Below are 18,222 nucleotides of genomic sequence, written 5' to 3' on the forward strand. Positions count from 1 at the left end.
CAGCAAGGTGTTTCAGTGAAGTTACTGAGGGAAAAGCTAAGGTGGGTCAAGAGGACAGTTTCAGAGGTAATGCTGAGGGAACTTCGAAAGCACAGCCAGGGGATGTTTTGAGGGAAAATCTCAGGTAAAGTCTGAGGGACAGACTGAAGATCTTGGAGGGAAACGTTGAGCAGGGGACATTTTGGAGATGAAATATCAGTATCACTGAGGGGGAACAGGGTGCCCTGAGGGGTAGCCGGGTGTCTCGTGTGTCCCTGAGGGACTGTGAGTGACACAGGGCGAAAAGGGTGCCCTGAAGGATTACCGAGAAGCCATGAGGGTGCCCTGAAGGAGACGAGGCGGGGCAGGGCGGGTCGGTCGCTGCTGTGCCGCTTCTGCGCCGCTGTTCCCGCCCCGCACACGGGAGTGGTTTCCCGCCGCTCCCCTCAGCCGCCAAGTCCCGCTCCTCCCGCGGTCCGTGGGGCGGGCGCAGGCCAAAGGCGCTTTGAGAAGCTCGGTAAATGGTTGTGGAGTCGCCCTAGGGCAGGGTTCGGGCTGTTACACAGGTACGAAGAGTTAAGCAGCGGCGTTAGGGGGCCAGAGCAGTGAAGTTACTGAGGGAAAAGCATCTTGAACTCCTTGGTGAGGTAACTCAGAGAAGACAGAGTTTCAGAGAGGTAAAGCTGAGGGAACTTTGAAAGCACAGCCAGGCGATGTTCTGAGGGAAAATCTCAGGTAAAGTGTGAGGGACGGACTGAAGATCTTGGAGGGAAAAGCTGAGTTACTCACCTTTTCTTCCAGGGGATGTTTTGGGCATAAAAAATGAGATAATCCTTAGGGGATAAAATGCAAATTAAAATTTTTCAGGTGAAATCTTGAGGAAATATCAGGGACATAGAGGTGAAAATCAGAAGTATCTTAGGAAACGCAATGGCAGCTTTTCAGTCTAAACTGTGTCCTGTCTCATCAGGAGCCGTCCGAGAAGAAACCAGAGGCACGGAGTGGGACAGCGAGGCAAGAGTGGGCAAGAAGAGCAGTGGCTTCGACCTGAAGAGGGGGCATGAGAAAGGCCCTCTGGGCAAAGGGCATCCCTGGCATCCCCGGGGAAGGGATACCTAAGAGTCCGGTGGGCACCTTCAGGCTGCCCCAGCCGGCTTAGCGCTGGGCAACCTCCCTGTGGGCAGGGCTGGGTCTTTGCATTGCTTGTCGTTGGCCTTTTGTGGTCGTGCTCCTGTGGCTGCCCGGAGAGAGGGTCAAGCACCCTGCAAGGAGGGTGAGAGCCCCCGTCTCCGCACCCGAGGGGGGAAACAGAGCTCTCCCGACCCCCAGCCCACCCTGTAAGCAGGGCAGGGCTTTTTCCCTTGGCACCTTGGTGCCTGCTGGTGGCCCCTGGCCAGAGTGACCCCCTGTAGTCGGGGTGCGTCACAGCCTTTGTGCCTTGGCCAGCTGTCATACCCTAGTAAAAGTATTTTTTTACTTTTATTTTAATTTCTATTTTTATTTTTTATTCTTAATTTTTTTGAATTGTAGTTTATTTTTTCTATTTTTTTTAAATTTTATGTTATTATTTATTTGTATTTTCAGGGGTTTAAATTTTTTTTTAATTTTGTAATTTTGAAATTCTATAATTTTTTTATTTTTTAATTTAAGTTCTACAAGTTTTTATTTATTTTTAGGGGTTTTTTCCCCACCTAAGGAATCTTTGAGAAATGAAAAACTAGAGGTAAAAGTTTTAGGAAAGCCATTATAAGAAACTGTACCATAAGGTAGAAGAAAAGAAAGGAAAAGGATCGGGGGAGTGCCTCTGTGTGTATCACTTTCAGGTATGTGCATACATAGCCCAGAAGTAATAATGAGGAAGAGCTCAAGACTATTGCCAAGTTACAAATATGACTAAAGTTGCTAAGCTAAGGGAAAAAAAAGTCACCTTCCCCTTCTCTTTGATGTCTGGTTACTAACTTAAGCCTTTTGTACTTGATTAGTTTGTGCACTTTGTAGTCCTAGACTGACGTTGTTAAACACACTTTCTGACATTACGTAATAATTCATTCATTACTCCGAATTCAGATTATGTAGGTGCTCACACAGACCACAGAAGACAACATAGCACAAAACAGGTGCAACAGGTTAAACAACAGCAAAAAGATTGGTGCGTGAACATAAGGGAGAAGGACAACCATGAACATACTCAGCAATAAATCCCAGGCCCAGTGATGCTCTTCTGTTCTTACTTAAAAGTGCTTGTCAGCAGCAGAAGCAGCAAAATGCTTTTAAAACACTGACTCTTTCAAAAGAAGGTACAAAATTTTAAGCTTGTTTCCATCTAATTAACAGTAAAGCTGACATTATCAACTTTACAGAATAACCTGTGTTCTTTTGCATGCGAGACCAGATTTTTCTATCTATTTCAAGCCTTCCTCTTGCATGTTTATAGACAGACAATGAGTTTCCAAAATAGCAGAGAACAATTATCCTGACAACATTTTAACCCACTCCAATACTAACAAACCAACCTCTTTTTGCTACTTATCTTGGACTCAGATATTTAGTATCAAGGAAAACAGCACAACAGAGCAAGTGTCCTTTAAAAAACAATGATAGACAATGCTGATTTAAAACATAATTTACTTAACAGACTTTGAAAAATTAAATTAGAACAAAGAGAGAATCCTTAAGTTTCAAAGTATATGAACTTCATTTTTTAAAAAAGTAGTATTGAAATGATAGCTTTACTTTATGTAAACATTGCTACACTGGGCTGTACTTGAAAACTCTCGTGCATGTCTAAGTTGCAAAATAATTTTTCAGTTTAGACACAGCTATGCCAATTAGCACTCAGATGGTTATTTTCGGAATCAACAGCTTTGCAAATTTAATTGCATACCTCTCCATATAACTCAGGATACAATCCTGCACATTCTGAGAACAGATGTTTCCTAGAGTTTAGAAAAATAGCATTCATAACTGTGTGTGCATTGCAAAGGCAAATAAATTAACAAATAGAGCTCTTTCATTATAAAGTCTCAAGAGGAATGTTCAAATTGCCTTTCTGAAATCAGAAAGTTAGGAACAGCAAATGACAAGTATTTAAATATTTTAAAATATTTTCTCCTTTTTTCTTAAGTGTAAGCATACTCCCCCAATTTGGATGGCAAGAGCCACCAGGCTATGGCAGATTGAACAATATAGTATTAAACCTGCAATTTTGGTAGAAAATTGGAATGTTACAAATATAAAAGTCTGCAGAATAGTACAATGTACATGTGCTCAATACAGTTGGCAGAGGTACTTCAAGATGCACAATTCCTCTGTGGAACAGGAGCTAAAGTAATTTACAAAAGTAATATACTATGAAGACTGTAAGACAGTCAAGTTAGTACAATCGAGGTTTATAAAAGGAACACAATACAGCAAGGAGCAGCCCTCAGTAGGTTACAAACCTCCGAATACAAAACTGTCTGGCAAATTCCAAGTGAATTCATTTCCATGCACACACAAGTACGTTGCACTTATTAAGTCAGCTTGTACCAAGCTGGAACTCAACTAAAGCTGACTTACACCACCTTTTGCACATATCACCTATCCTGAAATTGCAATAATCAAATTAAAAGGTCTATACCATTTTATGATCTGTTCCTTGTACCTATCAGTTTTCATTTAGCAGCCTACAGCTCAATAGCCAACATTAGTATTGTCCCCTTACAATCCACATAACAGATCACCAGCTGTGTGTCCTTGCTTATGCATTACAGACTTGGAGTGTTGGTTTGAGGGTTTGGAGGATGTTTTGTGGTGGGTTGTGGTTTGTTTTCTTTAACAAGCAAACCTTGGTACTTTTCTCTTTCAGGATAGTAAATGAGCAACTTAATTTAAGAACCAGTCTATTTTCATACTTGTTAGAAAAACATATACTGTGTGTTTATATATATAAACAAATATACTGTGCATAAATATATCTAGAGATATTCACCATATTGTTGACACCAGAGTGCTAAAACATACATCAATATGAGCACTATATCCAACACTCACTATTATTACTTTTCCCGAAAGAGTTACTACATGCATTTTTCCCATCCATTTATGGGACAGTAAGATACACGAAGACAATTGTTCTGGTTTTCCAATGTGAAAGAGCTGTTCCTGAAAAGCATGCACAGGTTTGGAGATAAAGCAATTAAAACCACACAAAAGTTACTTTGTGGCTTTAAACTCACTAAAGCTAAGTTATCTTTACTTTCAGTGGCTGTTCCATTTACTTTAACTCATTTAAACACAAAAGAGAAAACTTTCAAGTGATAGAACAACCATATAGACAACTGATAGACTAGACTAAATAAATTCTTATTAAAAAAAATATCATCACTGCATAGCCACAAGGCAGACTTTCATTTTTGGCAACCTGTATGCAGACTGTCAATTACACTTTAAGACTTGTTATTTAACAGTTAAGAGACCCTTTCATCAAGAAACTATGCTGCTTTGTCAAAGACTTCATAAAGTTCTAATTTTTTAGTCAGTATATCTAAAGGCTGCCATTCAGGTAACAGAGATTATCTGGACCTGTAAAGGGTGTATTATATTCAACGCGAGCACATATTTAGGTTAAACTTCACAAACATTCACAGAGAACCTTACTAAGGGTAAAAGTATTCTGGTTTATAGTCATGGTTCATTGATAGCCTGTACCCGTCCCTGCATTGTTTTCTATTTTCACAGAAAGAAAACAAAGCACATCCCTGTGAAGTATGGGAACCCCATTTTATGGCTAAGAATCTAAGAAACAAGGCAAGGAGGAGGAGATCATGGAGTGAAAAATGTTATTTGTCTTCCGCCCCCCCCAGCTAGCCCTGCAGGATCTTAGTCATAATGCTTCATAAAAATCTGAACTGACCCACGTAGTCTTCAGCCAATCAATCTTTTCAGTATGGCAGGTTTTGAAAAGGGCCAGCAATACTCATTGGGAACAGTACCATTAACATTGCATTCAAAAAAAGAAAACATTGGAAACCAGATCCTTGCTCTCCTGCTCTGTTGATACGCTCTAGTATTAGCCAACGTATGGTAATACAAAAAGAGTCTTGTAGTGATGTAAAAGGCAATGAATACGTCTATAGAATAATGTTCATGTGCAGCCAAAATGAAGAAGATTCCAAAGAGATTCAGGACCCAGGACAAGGTGTGCAAGAAGTTCCAGCTCCTTGGCGTATCTAGGAAAAAACAGAAAATTATTAACTTTGAATGTCTCAAAAATCTGGGTCACTACAAAATCCAGACCTGGACATTTGACATTTTTATAGAGACTTTTCATCTAAAAATGTCATGAAATGACTGTCTTTATTTGGAAATACTGTATAGAGGTCCTGTAAATCCAACCAAAACAACCAATAAGTTATATATGTCTATTACTTCATAACTTCATTTACAAATGCATTTCTGGATTAATAGAGCATCCTAAAATAGCTTAGGATCCTGCAAAGCAAAATCCTTTGTTCAACCAACTTGTTTTAATGAAAATCAGCCATTTTCTATGTTGTAAGGGGGAAAATGTAACGAAACATACATTACTGTTGTTGCAATCAGTCCATCATAGGTGAACTCAAACTAATTATCTTTTCTTGCTATATTATGTATCAAGCCACACTTGGTATTTACAGAAGAGTACCACTGTTTCATATATTCTCACACATTTTGAGGCTTGGTATTTGGGCTTTACAGATGATACTAGACATATGGCCCCCTAGCCAGGTGTTTTGGCTGACAGAGGTCAGTGGCAGATACCCGGGAAGTGTATGGCAACAGACAACTTTAAGTATCTTCCCCAGTACTCTCCCAGTAGCAAGCCAGAAAGCCTTTGTCATTTCTTGGCTCACACATTAATTCAAGTGCCCTATTCATCCCCTCATTAATCCAGGTGGCAGTGTTCCTTTCCTGTCTGCAAGTCCACTGTCACAAACCTGAGAAAGAGCACAGGAATCTGAATTTGTATTTGTTTGCTTAAATGTTGCACTCTGAAATTTTTGAGGAAGTCAAGGAGCAGACACTCTTTAATACTTCAGGACATTTAAATATTTACACTGTCACACCCCTGGCTAACAGCAAGCAGTACATATTCTTAATACTTGCAGACATTTTAGTATTGACACTCTGTACTTACATTCTGTGACAAAGAAGTTGAGCATGGTCAGTACGACAGTGTGCCCACTGAACATATAGTCTCCACAGGTGTGTACTCCAGTCAGAGTCATTCCAAAGCCACTCCATATTGCAAATGCCCGCTGGAGTTTTGCCCAAACATTGCCATACAACTAAAAAACAGTGACATTAACCTTTACTAAATTCCAATCCCACTGCCCAAACAGTATGTCCTTAAAGTTACTTGTATCGCACTACACATGTTTAATACCATTTATCACGTTGTCTTTTATTAAAATGCAGGTTAGCACATCTTTGGATGTGCTGTGGCACTAAGTCACATTAGTAACTACAATTACTAATTGTATTCATCATACCTCTGATGAATACTGGAATTCAGAGCAAGTACTTTGTTGCAAGTGATTTACCCACAGAGTCTGCCAACTTTTTTTGAATGTATTCAGCTTCCCTATTGTCAAGCTTTCAATTTGTTCAGCTCAAACCTCTCTTAACTAAAAGTTAGGATTAAACCATAAAATCCCATGTTCTATGGAATATCCCTTATGGGAAGGGGTGAAATAATAACAGTTTGTTGGGGTCTTTTTCAAAACCATGCATTCAACAAGACAAAGAAGCGATTACTCCCCTTTCAGCCTTTCTTCATGAAGTCAGTATCTTAAGTGCACACTTCAGTGTATTCTCTCTGGTTTACACTGAAATATTCTGAACACCCTTCCCCAATAACTATATCCTCTCCGAAGTGGCAAGTGCTTCTAAGACCCCTAAGGATGCTTGCCTGCATATGGTAATTAATGCAGGGGCATGGAAGGAAACAGGAGAGAAACATGTTGTTCTTAAAAAACACACATCTAACACTATAGTCACAATAATCTTAAAATGCTTTAAATTCTGTTTCCTTTTAAAAAAAAAAAAAGTTAGATATGATTAAGTTTTTACCTTTCCAGTACACTGCAAGTGCTGGCCTGGCACCGAGAGTGAGGTAACAAACATTGTAATGCAACGTAGTAAGAACACTGTCCCCATGAGGCTGCACAGCCTGCGCAGGAGTATGGATCTGGGAAAAGTACACAAGAACTGGAACCAGGAAAGTTATGATAAAAACATTTCACCTCACCCCAGCCTAATCCCATGATGTCTCTTCATCACTGCTGCAAGTTTTACAACATGTTTTTTAAATTAAGTAGTATTGTCAAGATATGGTTACACATGATAGAGTGAGTCACTGTAGCAAGTTTACTCTCACCAAAAAATACCAAAAGCTTTGGCACTCATACCTTTTGTTGGCAAATTGACAAAAATCAATAAACCAGTAAAAATTTAACTTAAAATATGCATGCACACAAAAGCGTTTTCTACTCTCAGTGAAAGCAAACTGTGGAAATTCATTCTCGTAGGATTTTCTTATAGACAAAACTGTTACAGTAGGAGAGTATAGACTGACAAGTCTCTGAAAAAAAATATATATCTTCTGAAGGAAATTACTTATAAATATGGTAGAAAAGCAAATTCAGATTACTCCTTTGAAAGATTCCCAAATCATCATTCTTGATTCAATCCTCCCTAGTCCATTTTAACAGGGACATACTAGGATCTGACAAGATTTTTACTGAATGGATTCTCTTAAACAATCATTGCAAATTCTCGTTACAGGTCTTCTTCTGAATCAAAGTACCAGTTAATTTGGATTTTATATACTCTACCTGTGTTTGTGAAGCAGAAGAACCAGCAGCCAAATGTAGCAAAGAATTACTCCACATACTTCAGTCATAGCAAAAGCCCATGGTATCCTAGGGACACTAAAAAAAAGTGGACAAAGCAAGGAAGTTAATACAAAGGCTTAATTTTCTTCCTAGTCTCAGTATTGAAAATAAGGGCATATAAAGTTCTATCCTCAAAACTAATTTGCATTCATCTGACAATAGTATAAATTACAGCCAAAAATTCTTTTGTTAGACTGAATGAAATAGAATTTGAAATATTTTTAATTACATTATCTCCTTTCTAATAATGTATTTCCTGCAGACATTTACAAAGAATTCACTAAGTCAGAGAAAATCTCTAGTATGCTCTCTTAATTTACATATGTGATTTACTGACAGGATGTGTTCCATTGTTTCCCAACAACCTTTTTCATTCTGACACAAACTTGCATCATGTCAATTATGCTGCTTATGCTTGTAAGAATGCCATGTCAACACAATTCATGAAATGCTGCAAAGCCTAAAATCCTAAATACTTGTAATGAAGCAAAACTGCACAGAAAAGTGTCAGTGCAAATAAATCTTTTGACAAGGAAGGCTAGAAGGTCTGCATGTAGTGATTATCAATGAAATTTTGAAAAAAATTTTCAAGTCTTTCCTGTACACACATGGCACTAGTAAAAATTTCTACTCTGCAATCACCAAAATACAGATCAACAGATTTCCAGAGAGGTTGCTACTCATAGTTTTGTGCTCCCCCGATACAAAAGAGTAGCAAAGCGCTGCTCAAATATGAGCTCTGTAGTAATCCTCTCTCATTGTTTTGTCAGCTGCTGCTTTCTGACCTCCCCATCCTCCTGCCCACTGAATACCATGGTAGCACCCTGGGAACAAAATAGCTCCTGTTCTCTCTCCTCTCTTTGACTCTGCTGGATGTGGTACATCCTTGCTGCGTTATATATAAATTTAGAGGGGATTCTGCACACTTAGTCAAAAGATTAGACTCCTACTGACTTCTTGAAAGCCATTAATGAAAATGGAAATTACTGGTGGGAATAAGTAGATCAAAAAGACTGAACTTTTAAACAGTTTAGCTTGCCTTTTAAAACTCTCTAGGCAGTTAAGTTCTCTATGGTGCAAGTGCACTTCCTCAAAGGGAGCATTTATCCTTTAATTCAATAATCTGTAGGCAATGACTCGAATTTGACCTTTGCTATTGTGTCTCTTTTTGCCTGAAGTACAATATTTTTTGTTTAAAAAACTGAGTAGGCACTGCATAAGTCACAACAGTGGTTTAGTACACAGATACCCTATGGTTAAAACAGATGCTGGTTTATTCATTCTGCTTCAGAGTTTCCCTAGACCATCTTCAACAAGCTGACAGTGGGGAGATAGCAAAAATGCAGTATCAACGTCATTTCTTTTCAATTCCTTGCTCATTGGCAGAACAAAATATTCCTTCATCAAACGTTTTTCTATATTTTCTATATTTCTATATTTTCTACATGTTAAGCTTCATAGCAGCAACTGGATTTTTGAAAATACATATGGCTGCCTATCTATGCCAGCTGACCACCATCCTTTTTACTAGAAAGTGAAGATGGATGAATTAATTCCTGTGTTGTAATGAGCTAAAGATTTAAATTAAATATAAACTCGGTAGAATAACAGCTCAATTTATTTTCTCCTAAGACTAAATCTCTGCATCCAACTGAGGGGCATTTCAATCTTACCAGAATGATTTACTACACTCTAATTAGTATTTTGCAGAGGTGTCTTCTAGAGCAAATGAAACTCTGAAAACAAAGAAAAGACAGCCTATATTTTAACCATAAAGTTACTATTTTGTTCTAAAAGAAAATTTCTTACCTGTCTAGAAATATGTCTGGTAGAGGTGGATATGTTTGCATGTCAGGTACTCGCTCATGCACTATAACCATAACGAATGATGTAAAGCCAAACACTATGAAAACATACACACAACTTAAAACTGTCTTCCAGTACTCGGGGTCCAGTCTCCGTGTGGCATGTTTGTTCTTTCCGTTTGCATACTGGTACTGATCACCATTCAGGTCAGTCATTAGGCCATCATAGTCCCGGGGTACTTCACCATTACAAAACCAATCTGTACCCTGCAGGGAACCAGCTGGGCTCACTGTGCCAAGGTGACTGTCACTGTTGTAACCCAGCTCTTCCAGGACATCAAGATGTTGCTTCTGCAGTTTGCGTATAGACAGCATCAGTCTCTTGATATCCCCCAGGACCTTGATTTCCAATGGAGGGGATCGTAAATCATACTCAGTAAGTGTCAGCAGTGTGATTCCATCTAGCCTATGTCTATTGCACAGAACATCCACATATTCACAGAAACCTTCTTCCTTCAGCCACTTGGCCACATTCTTGGTAGTCCAACGTCGAATGCAAAGCTGGTTATTGCCTGCCATGGTCCCTCTTTATCCACCAATCAAACTGACCTGCTGATACCCGAGAAGGAGACAAGACCAGAATGTTTATCAAAGATTACGGAAATGCCAGTGTCTTTTGTGCAATTTTAGATGCTTAATTAGCCCAAGACTTCTTCTATAAGAGACAGCTAAAAACCAGACACAATTTCTCAGGTAATACAAAAATGCTTTGAAAATTTTTTTTATTCAAGCAAAACTAAATTAGGATTATCTCCTTTGCTCCTAAGTAGAAATTTAAAGCTTAGAAGAAGCAGAATATTTCCTATACATATCTAGTATACTTTACCCATCTCAGATTTATTTATTTAAACAAAATTATAAATTACAATAGGCAATGAAAACCAAATACTACCCTGTTTGAATACCAGCTCAATCATTAGTCTTTTCCACTGTTTGCAGTTCATCAACTACGCAAGAAAGTAGAGCCAGCAACCATGCAAAATTGAATTATAGCTGAAATAACACATTACTGGTCCAATATATTCCACTGTTTTAAAATATATACTGACGCTTTGGTGGCATGACATTTTCCCTCCATTTGCTTCCAAGTAAACCTAGATATCTACAATAATATTGACCTGAAGTATCTTAGTTCTGTGTTGATGGTACAATCATCATATTTCTGTCTCTGTTTGATCTCAGTAATTTAGACGCTTACTGTATTGTGAATCCTTTAAAATATTCAGCTTTCAAAAATAACATTACTAGAAATTAAGCATTTGCTTCGATTTTAAAGCATCTTTAAAAGTGATGTGCTAGTAGATAACATAGTAACACACCAAAACCAGAAGAGATGTATTCTCTTTATACAGATTTCTCAGTAATTGTGTTCCTGACTACAGAATAAAGCTTGAAGGAAGGAGAGACAGCTCAGCAACATTTTAGTCACATGATGGTGACGAGTCGCCAGAACAACAACCAGAAAAAAGTTAACTACAGGACATTACATGGAATACATTACAAAACTTTGAAAGGCTACCAGTGAAGTAAAAGTACTGAAAAGTTTATGCAATATTTAAGACCCACAGCAGTACAGAATGGATCTGTGCATAATTTATATTTGGTGGCTCATGCACAGCTACCATCTAAGAAACAGCTACAATTTCACAGCTCTTTTGTACTCGAAAAAACAGCCTAATTAACTAGAATGCTTCAATCATGCCAACCAAATCTCAGAAAATACAAGAGAGTACAATACACTAGTGTCACATGCATCATTCAAGGCTTTCGGAATGAAAGCAAAGAAACAGTGTATTTAATCTATTATTTAGCTTCTGTGTATAGTAAACTGGTACTCAAACCCATAATGAATATTCAGCACAGTTCTATATCTTTTTCAGAGGCACAGCTCTTTCAAAAACAGAAGCTCTTTCCTTCTCACTTATCTTTTTAAGGAGGTATAGTACCTATTTTGCTCTTAATATAATTATTGGATGCAACTTCTTCTTCTGGCTTTCATCTAACAGAACCATGAACTATTTTATACTGTATCAGAGAAGATTCAATTTGTCTAATGGAATTTCCCAGCAGTGCAAAAGTAATATTTTAGAAGAAAAATGAGCACACAAATCAAACTTGCCCTTCTAAAATAATCAAGGATGTGATACTTCTCAGGATATTCTCTCAGGAGTTGATTGTATATTAACAACATGTACTTGATTCATAGCTTTAATTTCTCAAAACTCTATATACAGTCAATATGTATATAAGCTTTAATACTTTGATTTAAATAGTTGCCAAAAATCCATAAAAAACCTACCAGAATATCTGGATATACCATATGCATCCTTCTCCATATAAAAGGGTATGTTCTCATTTTTACGCTATCTCACTATTTTTGAAAGTCTGGCTCAAAACAAATGTAACAATTACTTTGCTCACGCAGCTAAGAAATTATTACATTTAATTTGCAATTAATAATCTGTTAATTGACCTTTTTTGTATTACATATTTTTATCTTACTTCAGGGTTGCTGTTTAACCCGTAGTGGCAACTAACTGCCATGCAGCCATTTGCCCACAAGCAGTTTAATAATCAAGTAAAATATAATGAAAGATGAAAATAACAAAGAGAGACAAATAACATCCAAGAAAGACAAGTGATGCACGCTACAACTGCTTACCTGGCAGAGCAGGGGAAATCAAAAATTCCTTGACTTAGGGTCAGCATCACTTCACAGCAGCTAAAACATCACTGTGTTATCAACATTATTCTTATACTAAACCCAAAACATCCAGTAAAAACAAACAAACTTGAGTTGCTTATCTGAACCTCCAACTTTCCTTACTCAGAAACACAGACGAAATACTTAAAAAAAAGTTGTTAATCACAGTGTTTTTTATAACATAGTAATCATCACAAGTTTTCTAAAAGCAGTGAAGGTAGACTCACTACAAATACACTCAACTTACTGATTTGTCTTCTAACCAAAGCAACTTCTGAGGACAAAAGGAGGAAACTCTCCCTAACCTAAGAGAATTCTGTTCATTTGTCATAAGTCAAGTAAGCCTAACAGCAGCCTTGTCTTTCTTCATCTGGCACTGCCAGAACAAAATCCTTCCAAATGTGCAATGAGCATACCCATCAAAGGTCACTATGGGCTTGACCTGGGAGAAATTCTACGTTAACCTCAAGATGGAGCTGATAGGACCAGCTCCTGTTTTTAAACCCTGTCAGTGACAAGACCAACTGGAACAGACAAAGAAATCAACAAAAAATACAAATTTAAACACACAGCTTGTAGCTAATTTCATCTCAACAGCAACGGTAAAGTTCAGTTTTGATGACAAGGCCATTTCATTGAACACCGAAACTGCCTTCCCCTTCAGACTACTCAATTAGTGCCACTTCCATACTTTATCAGGGGAAGTGCTTTTTACACTTTAATCTTAGCACCTGGAATACAATACGTATCCCTGTGTCCAATTGCTGCTGTTCATTTTTGAAGCTGAAGAATGCTACATAACATTTACAACACCACCAGGCTGTTACACCAGACTAATGTGGCAGAAGGGACTAAGTCGCCTGGATAACTGTACCTGTCTTCTGAAAGAAAACAGCACTGGTAACTACCTTGCCTTCCACATTACTAGTATTATTGCTGAAGCCAAATATAGGATAACATTATTTACTGATGAATAACACGCATGAGTAACACAAAGCAAGCACAGACTTAAGTGTCAGAGGGCAAAATATACTTTTCACCTGACATTGCAGCAATGTCTGTATCCTGCTACTTGATTACTTTCCTGGTACTGTGACTTACGCTTAGCAAGCTCATCAACAGTATGTATCATGTGTCCCATTTTCCTTCCCCAGCCTTTCAATTAACAGCATGAACACAGCTGAATATGAACTGCAAGTGTATAAGGATTTACTTTTTTAAAAGAAAAATGTTACTTTACGAGCTATGAACATTCCTACAATTTGGTTAGGGCATTTTAAGAAATGAGATGCCTCTGAGAGGCTGAGTGTACAAAGTATAGGTGTATATTTAAATATGGAAAATTAACCTCTCTCAAAATGATTATCCATGATTCTATCATGTTTCCCTTTATTGAATTACTGCCAGTCCACCACTAAGTCCCTAACTTTCCTAGCTTACAATATATTGAGGTAAAAACGTGGAAAGTTGAATCTGCTTATCACTACTCTAGCCAAGGAAAAGTAGCATTAATATCACACTAACATTAGGCTGCAAACTTGTTACAGAAACAAAACTTGATTATACCAGAATCATAGCTGAGGGGTTAAACATGATCCTAGTTATGTCCACAGCAGTTAGCAGAATGCTGACTGGTTTTGTTTATTCCAGACACACATGCAAAACTCTATCAGCACCATTTACTGCTTCACCACCTGCCCTCATGTACCTGGGAGAGCCTCGCTGACATGCCTCTTGATTTTTTTTCCCCTAGGTTCAATTCCCACCATCCTTGAGAGGAATTATAGGAGGGATGCTGAAGAATATCAAATTTCAAGTGATTTAACCTACATCTCTTAGTGGAAAGTTTCAAGCTGAAGTTTGAATACAGGCAATTCCAACTCAGCCCCTCCTTTGCTGCATCTGCTGGCCCTGAAGCACATCTCACACCTCAGGGGAAAAGTTATTCTGTGCCAAAGCTGTTTTGCAATGTGGGCAAGAGCCGTGTTGGAGGCCTTGTTCCCCAGCACAGAAAAGCTATACACAAAAACATGTGCTGAGCCAGCCCACAATAGTAAGGCTACTGTCACATACCAACTTAGTAATGCTCCGCTGCAAAAAGAACACACAGCACTGCCTTGTTATGCAGCAAAAGTCTTGGATACTCTGCTGACTTGCATCAGAAGCCTGTCACCTGCTCTTCCTGGAAACTCTGAATTCTTCAGTGCTTATTTAAAGCAAATAGTACCAAAGATTTCACTGCCATATAGCACACAGTGACTTAATCACTACCTTCTAAATGCCACCAGATATAGTACGGTATCTTATAAACAAAAGGGTAAAAACAACACTTGCAAAAACAATACATGAGTTTTCAAGAGTTTTTAAATACAATGCTTACCATACTATATATAAAATCGATCGAACACAGCACAATACCCACCATGAGACCAAAAAATTGGGTAGTCTCATGAAGTAAGAATGCAATGATTTCAAATGCAGAAATATGCCTGTAAAACTTGCCTTCATGCATAGCACTAAGACCTTTGCTATCATACGTGAGATTATCAGAGGTAGCTTAACTGTACTCAAAGTCACTAATTGAAACTGAATGCAAGATAAGAAATCTCTTAAAGTAACACTAGTTTAGTCTTGAGTTTCAAGCCATCGAGGAAGATGAGCTTTTTGAGAAATATTTGTGGAAGTGTAGCATGCGGATCAAATATTAGCTCTAGACGCTTAACAGTCTTTCTGTTGGGACACCTCCATGCAAGACTGACAGCAGCTACTACAGAAAGTCCTGAAAAGCAAACATATTTGTCTTAAGAACCACTAAGTGCAGTTACATATTGCAGCAAACTGAACAGCATGCATATTGCTCCCTTATTTTTACACCTCATTGAGCCAAACAGGTTGTATTACACTCAAGTGAACACTAAGAGCAGCTCAACTCCTAATCTACCAACCACCTAACAAAACATTTTTTATCCTACTGACATAATTCAAGGCACACACAAGTGATTTTTAAACAACTGATCAAGTACTCCACCACTTATCATAGGATGTAATTCACAGTATTTCATTAATATTTGTACAAGCTCTTGAACATTTCACATGCTAAATATCAGGTGTCAAGTACTTTGGCTCCAGCTTCAAGAAATAGAATATCCATCTTGTAACAGAATGTTGGCTGCTCTTTATCCCTACACAACTTAGTAGTAACACACCTGAGGTTTGTTTTCCCCCTTTTCATCCCACACCCTCATCTCAGAATAGGGAAAGACATGAACAATCTCTCCATCCAAATGAATACCAGAACAATATCTGAAGCTGTTACTCTCCACAATCATTTACCACCTCATCTTTCTAGTCCAGTGAAAATCAAGTAGCCTTCCTCATTTTAGATGCATTAAAATAAATAAGAAATAAAAAGCTTTTAAAAGGTACACAATTATCAAACAAGCATATATAATGTAATATGGTTACTGGATCTCAATCAGCATAGCAGGCTGCAAAACTGAGCTCTGTACAAAGAAAAGTGATAGCACAGAACCAGAAAGATTGCAAATCCTAGGCCAAGCTGCGTTTTTAATTGTATTCTACCAAAATAACACCCCAATTAGCCAGTAAAAAGATCTCACAGAACATCAAACAAGATAATTTAAAATTCTTGCACTCAACTAATCTACAAAACATTTCCTTCACATCTAAGCAGCACAAATACAACAAAAATTTACAAAACTTCCCAAAGAAATTCCTTCCACTTAGTACAAAAATCACTTCATGCTAATCCTGCAGGTTAATTCTACCTTTTCTCTGTATCAGAGAAAGCAAAAGGAAGAACAAGACCACAGGAATTTCCTTACCTCTGATATCCAGCAAGAGGCACCCCCTATCAAACACGAGGGGCACTTAAATGCCAGAAACTGTTGTCAGCTCTTGCCACTCCAGAGCACAGCATGATCAGCTGCTCTGTGGAGGTGGCACAGGCTTCCTGTCCAGCTGCACGAGGGACCTCTGTGGACACAGAGCAGACTTGGCCAAGTGGAATCTTCCATCAAGTCATCTTACAACACAGAATGCATGTTGCATTTTTATAAAATTAATTTTGCAAACTGAAGCCTCAAATACAAAGCCACGAGACTTCAACTTCTCACAAACCAATAAATATGTGAACGTTAAAACTACTTGTCATTTGCCGCTTCTTCCATTAACTTACAGAGCCGAAAAAAATCTACCCTTTTGAAGTTCTTGGTTTTTTTTAAATCATCATGGCTAGGCTTCACGAATGAAGATTTGGGATTTGGTTGTTGTTTTTTTTTTAAATAGCAATCAGCGGTGACCAAGTGACTGGTCTGAGGCCACCTAATACATTAGCAACATAGATTTAAGAGACTGAGTGGGTAACATTTCCTGCAGTTTCAACTGTCTGAGAACGCTCAAGCCTTAACTCTCAGAAAACCTGTCCCTCAAAGGCAGAATCCTCCATTTAATCCTGAAACTTGAACAGCACACATGAAAATCAGTAACAGCACTTTTCCATGCTTCCTTTTTAATATTCTAATCCTACACGCTCAAAAGCATTTTTACGCAGAACTAAACACTTCGGCCTCAGAAACCCCACCAAATTTACAGAAAAAAAAAAAGGTAAGACCGCTGAGTATCTGTTTCGAACCCGGTCCAACTGTTTGGTTATCTGACTGTACGACTGACAGAGAGCATCATTTCCAGGAACGATCTGTTTGCTGCGCAGGCTGACACTGGAATCAGACCCCACAGTTCCCCAGACCCCCAAACGAGCCGCACAGCGACCGCACGGCCCGGCCTCCCCGAGCTGTGCCCCGGCCCCGCTCGGCATCCCCGCGGTCCCGCCCCTGCCCTCATCACCCTAACACTCCGTCTCCTACTGAGGCTTACAAAGTTTAGACGGAAACCGAGGCGACCGGGCACTGAACACTTCATCCCGAGCACCGCAGGACATCCCCCCACCCGCAGGCTCGTCCCTCACGGGCCGGCCCGGAGCGCCCGGCTGGCGGTCAGACGCCGGCGATGCGCCCGGGACCGGCCTGCAATCACGGCCGAGCGGATTTCAGTGCGGGCACACAGCACAGGGGGCTGGTGCCCCTCCCGCGGTAGGCGAAGCTGATCTCCTCCAGCACCGCCCCTGCAGCGGTGCAGCCCTTCCCTCCCGCAGCCCGGGGCGCGCACACGCCGCAGCGGGGGCAGCGCCCGCGGCCCCGGCGGGCTCCCACCCGCGGGGCGGCCCCGCCGCTCCCCCGCCTCACCTGCCGCTCAGTGGCGGTGCCGCGGCGCCCGCACCCGGCACGGCGGCTCCTCCGCGCCCTCGCTGTCCCCGGCGGCGGCGGCGGCGGCCACCGCCACCCCCCATCACCGCCCGGAAGCGGCGGCGGCGGCGCCGGCGGCGGCGGCGGAAGGGGCGGGACGGGCCCCGCCGCGGCCTCCCCGGGAGGGGCCGGAGCTGTGCGGGAGGATGGAGGTCTGTGCATGGGCGGCAGCGTGTTGTTTAGACCTCGTAAAACAAAAAAATAAGTAATCCGTAATCCCCACAGAGACAGCTGAAGGGAGACGCAAGGGTGTCTTGCGCATGCTTAGACCAGGCTAAGGGAGTTGTTCTCCTGGAAGATACCATAGCGTAGGTTTTTCCCATGTGATCTTTCTCTCCATCGCTGGGAACTTAGTACAGCCTGGATGTGAGAAAGATACTAAACAGGATTTTTTTTTTTTTTTGAGAGTAAAAACATAGAGTGATCCTGACATA

General features: G+C 39.9%; 1 protein-coding gene and 1 long non-coding RNA gene across 7 annotated transcripts; one reads left to right on the forward strand and one right to left on the reverse strand.

Annotated features, from left to right (window-relative positions):
• Nucleotides 1-298: 298 nt before the first annotated feature.
• On the forward strand, nt 299-1,802 carry LOC135417938 (uncharacterized). The gene is made up of 2 exons (XR_010432276.1): nt 299-545; nt 950-1,802. It is a non-coding gene; the product is annotated as an uncharacterized LOC135417938 (long non-coding RNA).
• A 785-nt stretch (nt 1,803-2,587) lies between these two features.
• Nucleotides 2,588-17,871, reverse strand: SAMD8 (sterile alpha motif domain containing 8). 6 transcript variants are annotated; one of them, XM_064662640.1, is made up of 7 exons: nt 17,361-17,552; nt 12,423-12,518; nt 9,705-10,309; nt 7,836-7,931; nt 7,072-7,189; nt 6,137-6,287; nt 2,588-5,189 (listed from the first exon to the last, which is right to left on the reverse strand). In XM_064662640.1, exons 3-7 carry the CDS (start codon nt 10,277-10,279, stop codon nt 4,885-4,887), a joined length of 1,245 nt encoding a protein of 414 aa, XP_064518710.1. In that variant the 5' UTR covers nt 10,280-10,309; nt 12,423-12,518; nt 17,361-17,552; the 3' UTR covers nt 2,588-4,884. The 6 variants fall into 6 exon arrangements, with proteins under 6 accessions (XP_064518710.1, XP_064518709.1, XP_064518708.1 ...); XM_064662639.1 differs by having other exon boundaries at nt 9,705-10,312; XM_064662638.1 differs by lacking the exons at nt 12,423-12,518; nt 17,361-17,552 and adding an exon at nt 17,729-17,871.
• Nucleotides 17,872-18,222: the final 351 nt, after the last annotated feature.

This window comes from Pseudopipra pipra, chromosome 8, assembly GCF_036250125.1.
Source record: "Pseudopipra pipra isolate bDixPip1 chromosome 8, bDixPip1.hap1, whole genome shotgun sequence".
Lineage (NCBI taxonomy): Eukaryota > Metazoa > Chordata > Aves > Passeriformes > Pipridae > Pseudopipra > Pseudopipra pipra.

Excerpts from the sequence above, each read along its gene's own strand:
- SAMD8 (XM_064662638.1), bottom strand. The coding sequence starts at position 10,279 with ATGGCAGGCAATAACCAGCTTTGCATTCGACGTTGGACTACCAAGAAT. Across the intron at positions 7,190-7,835 it reads CTTCTGCTTCACAAACACAG|ATCCATACTCCTGCGCAGGC; the intron begins GTAGAGTATATA and ends TACTTTTCCCAG. Across the intron at positions 6,288-7,071 it reads ACTTGCAGTGTACTGGAAAG|TTGTATGGCAATGTTTGGGC; the intron begins GTAAAAACTTAA and ends ACTGTTTTTTAG.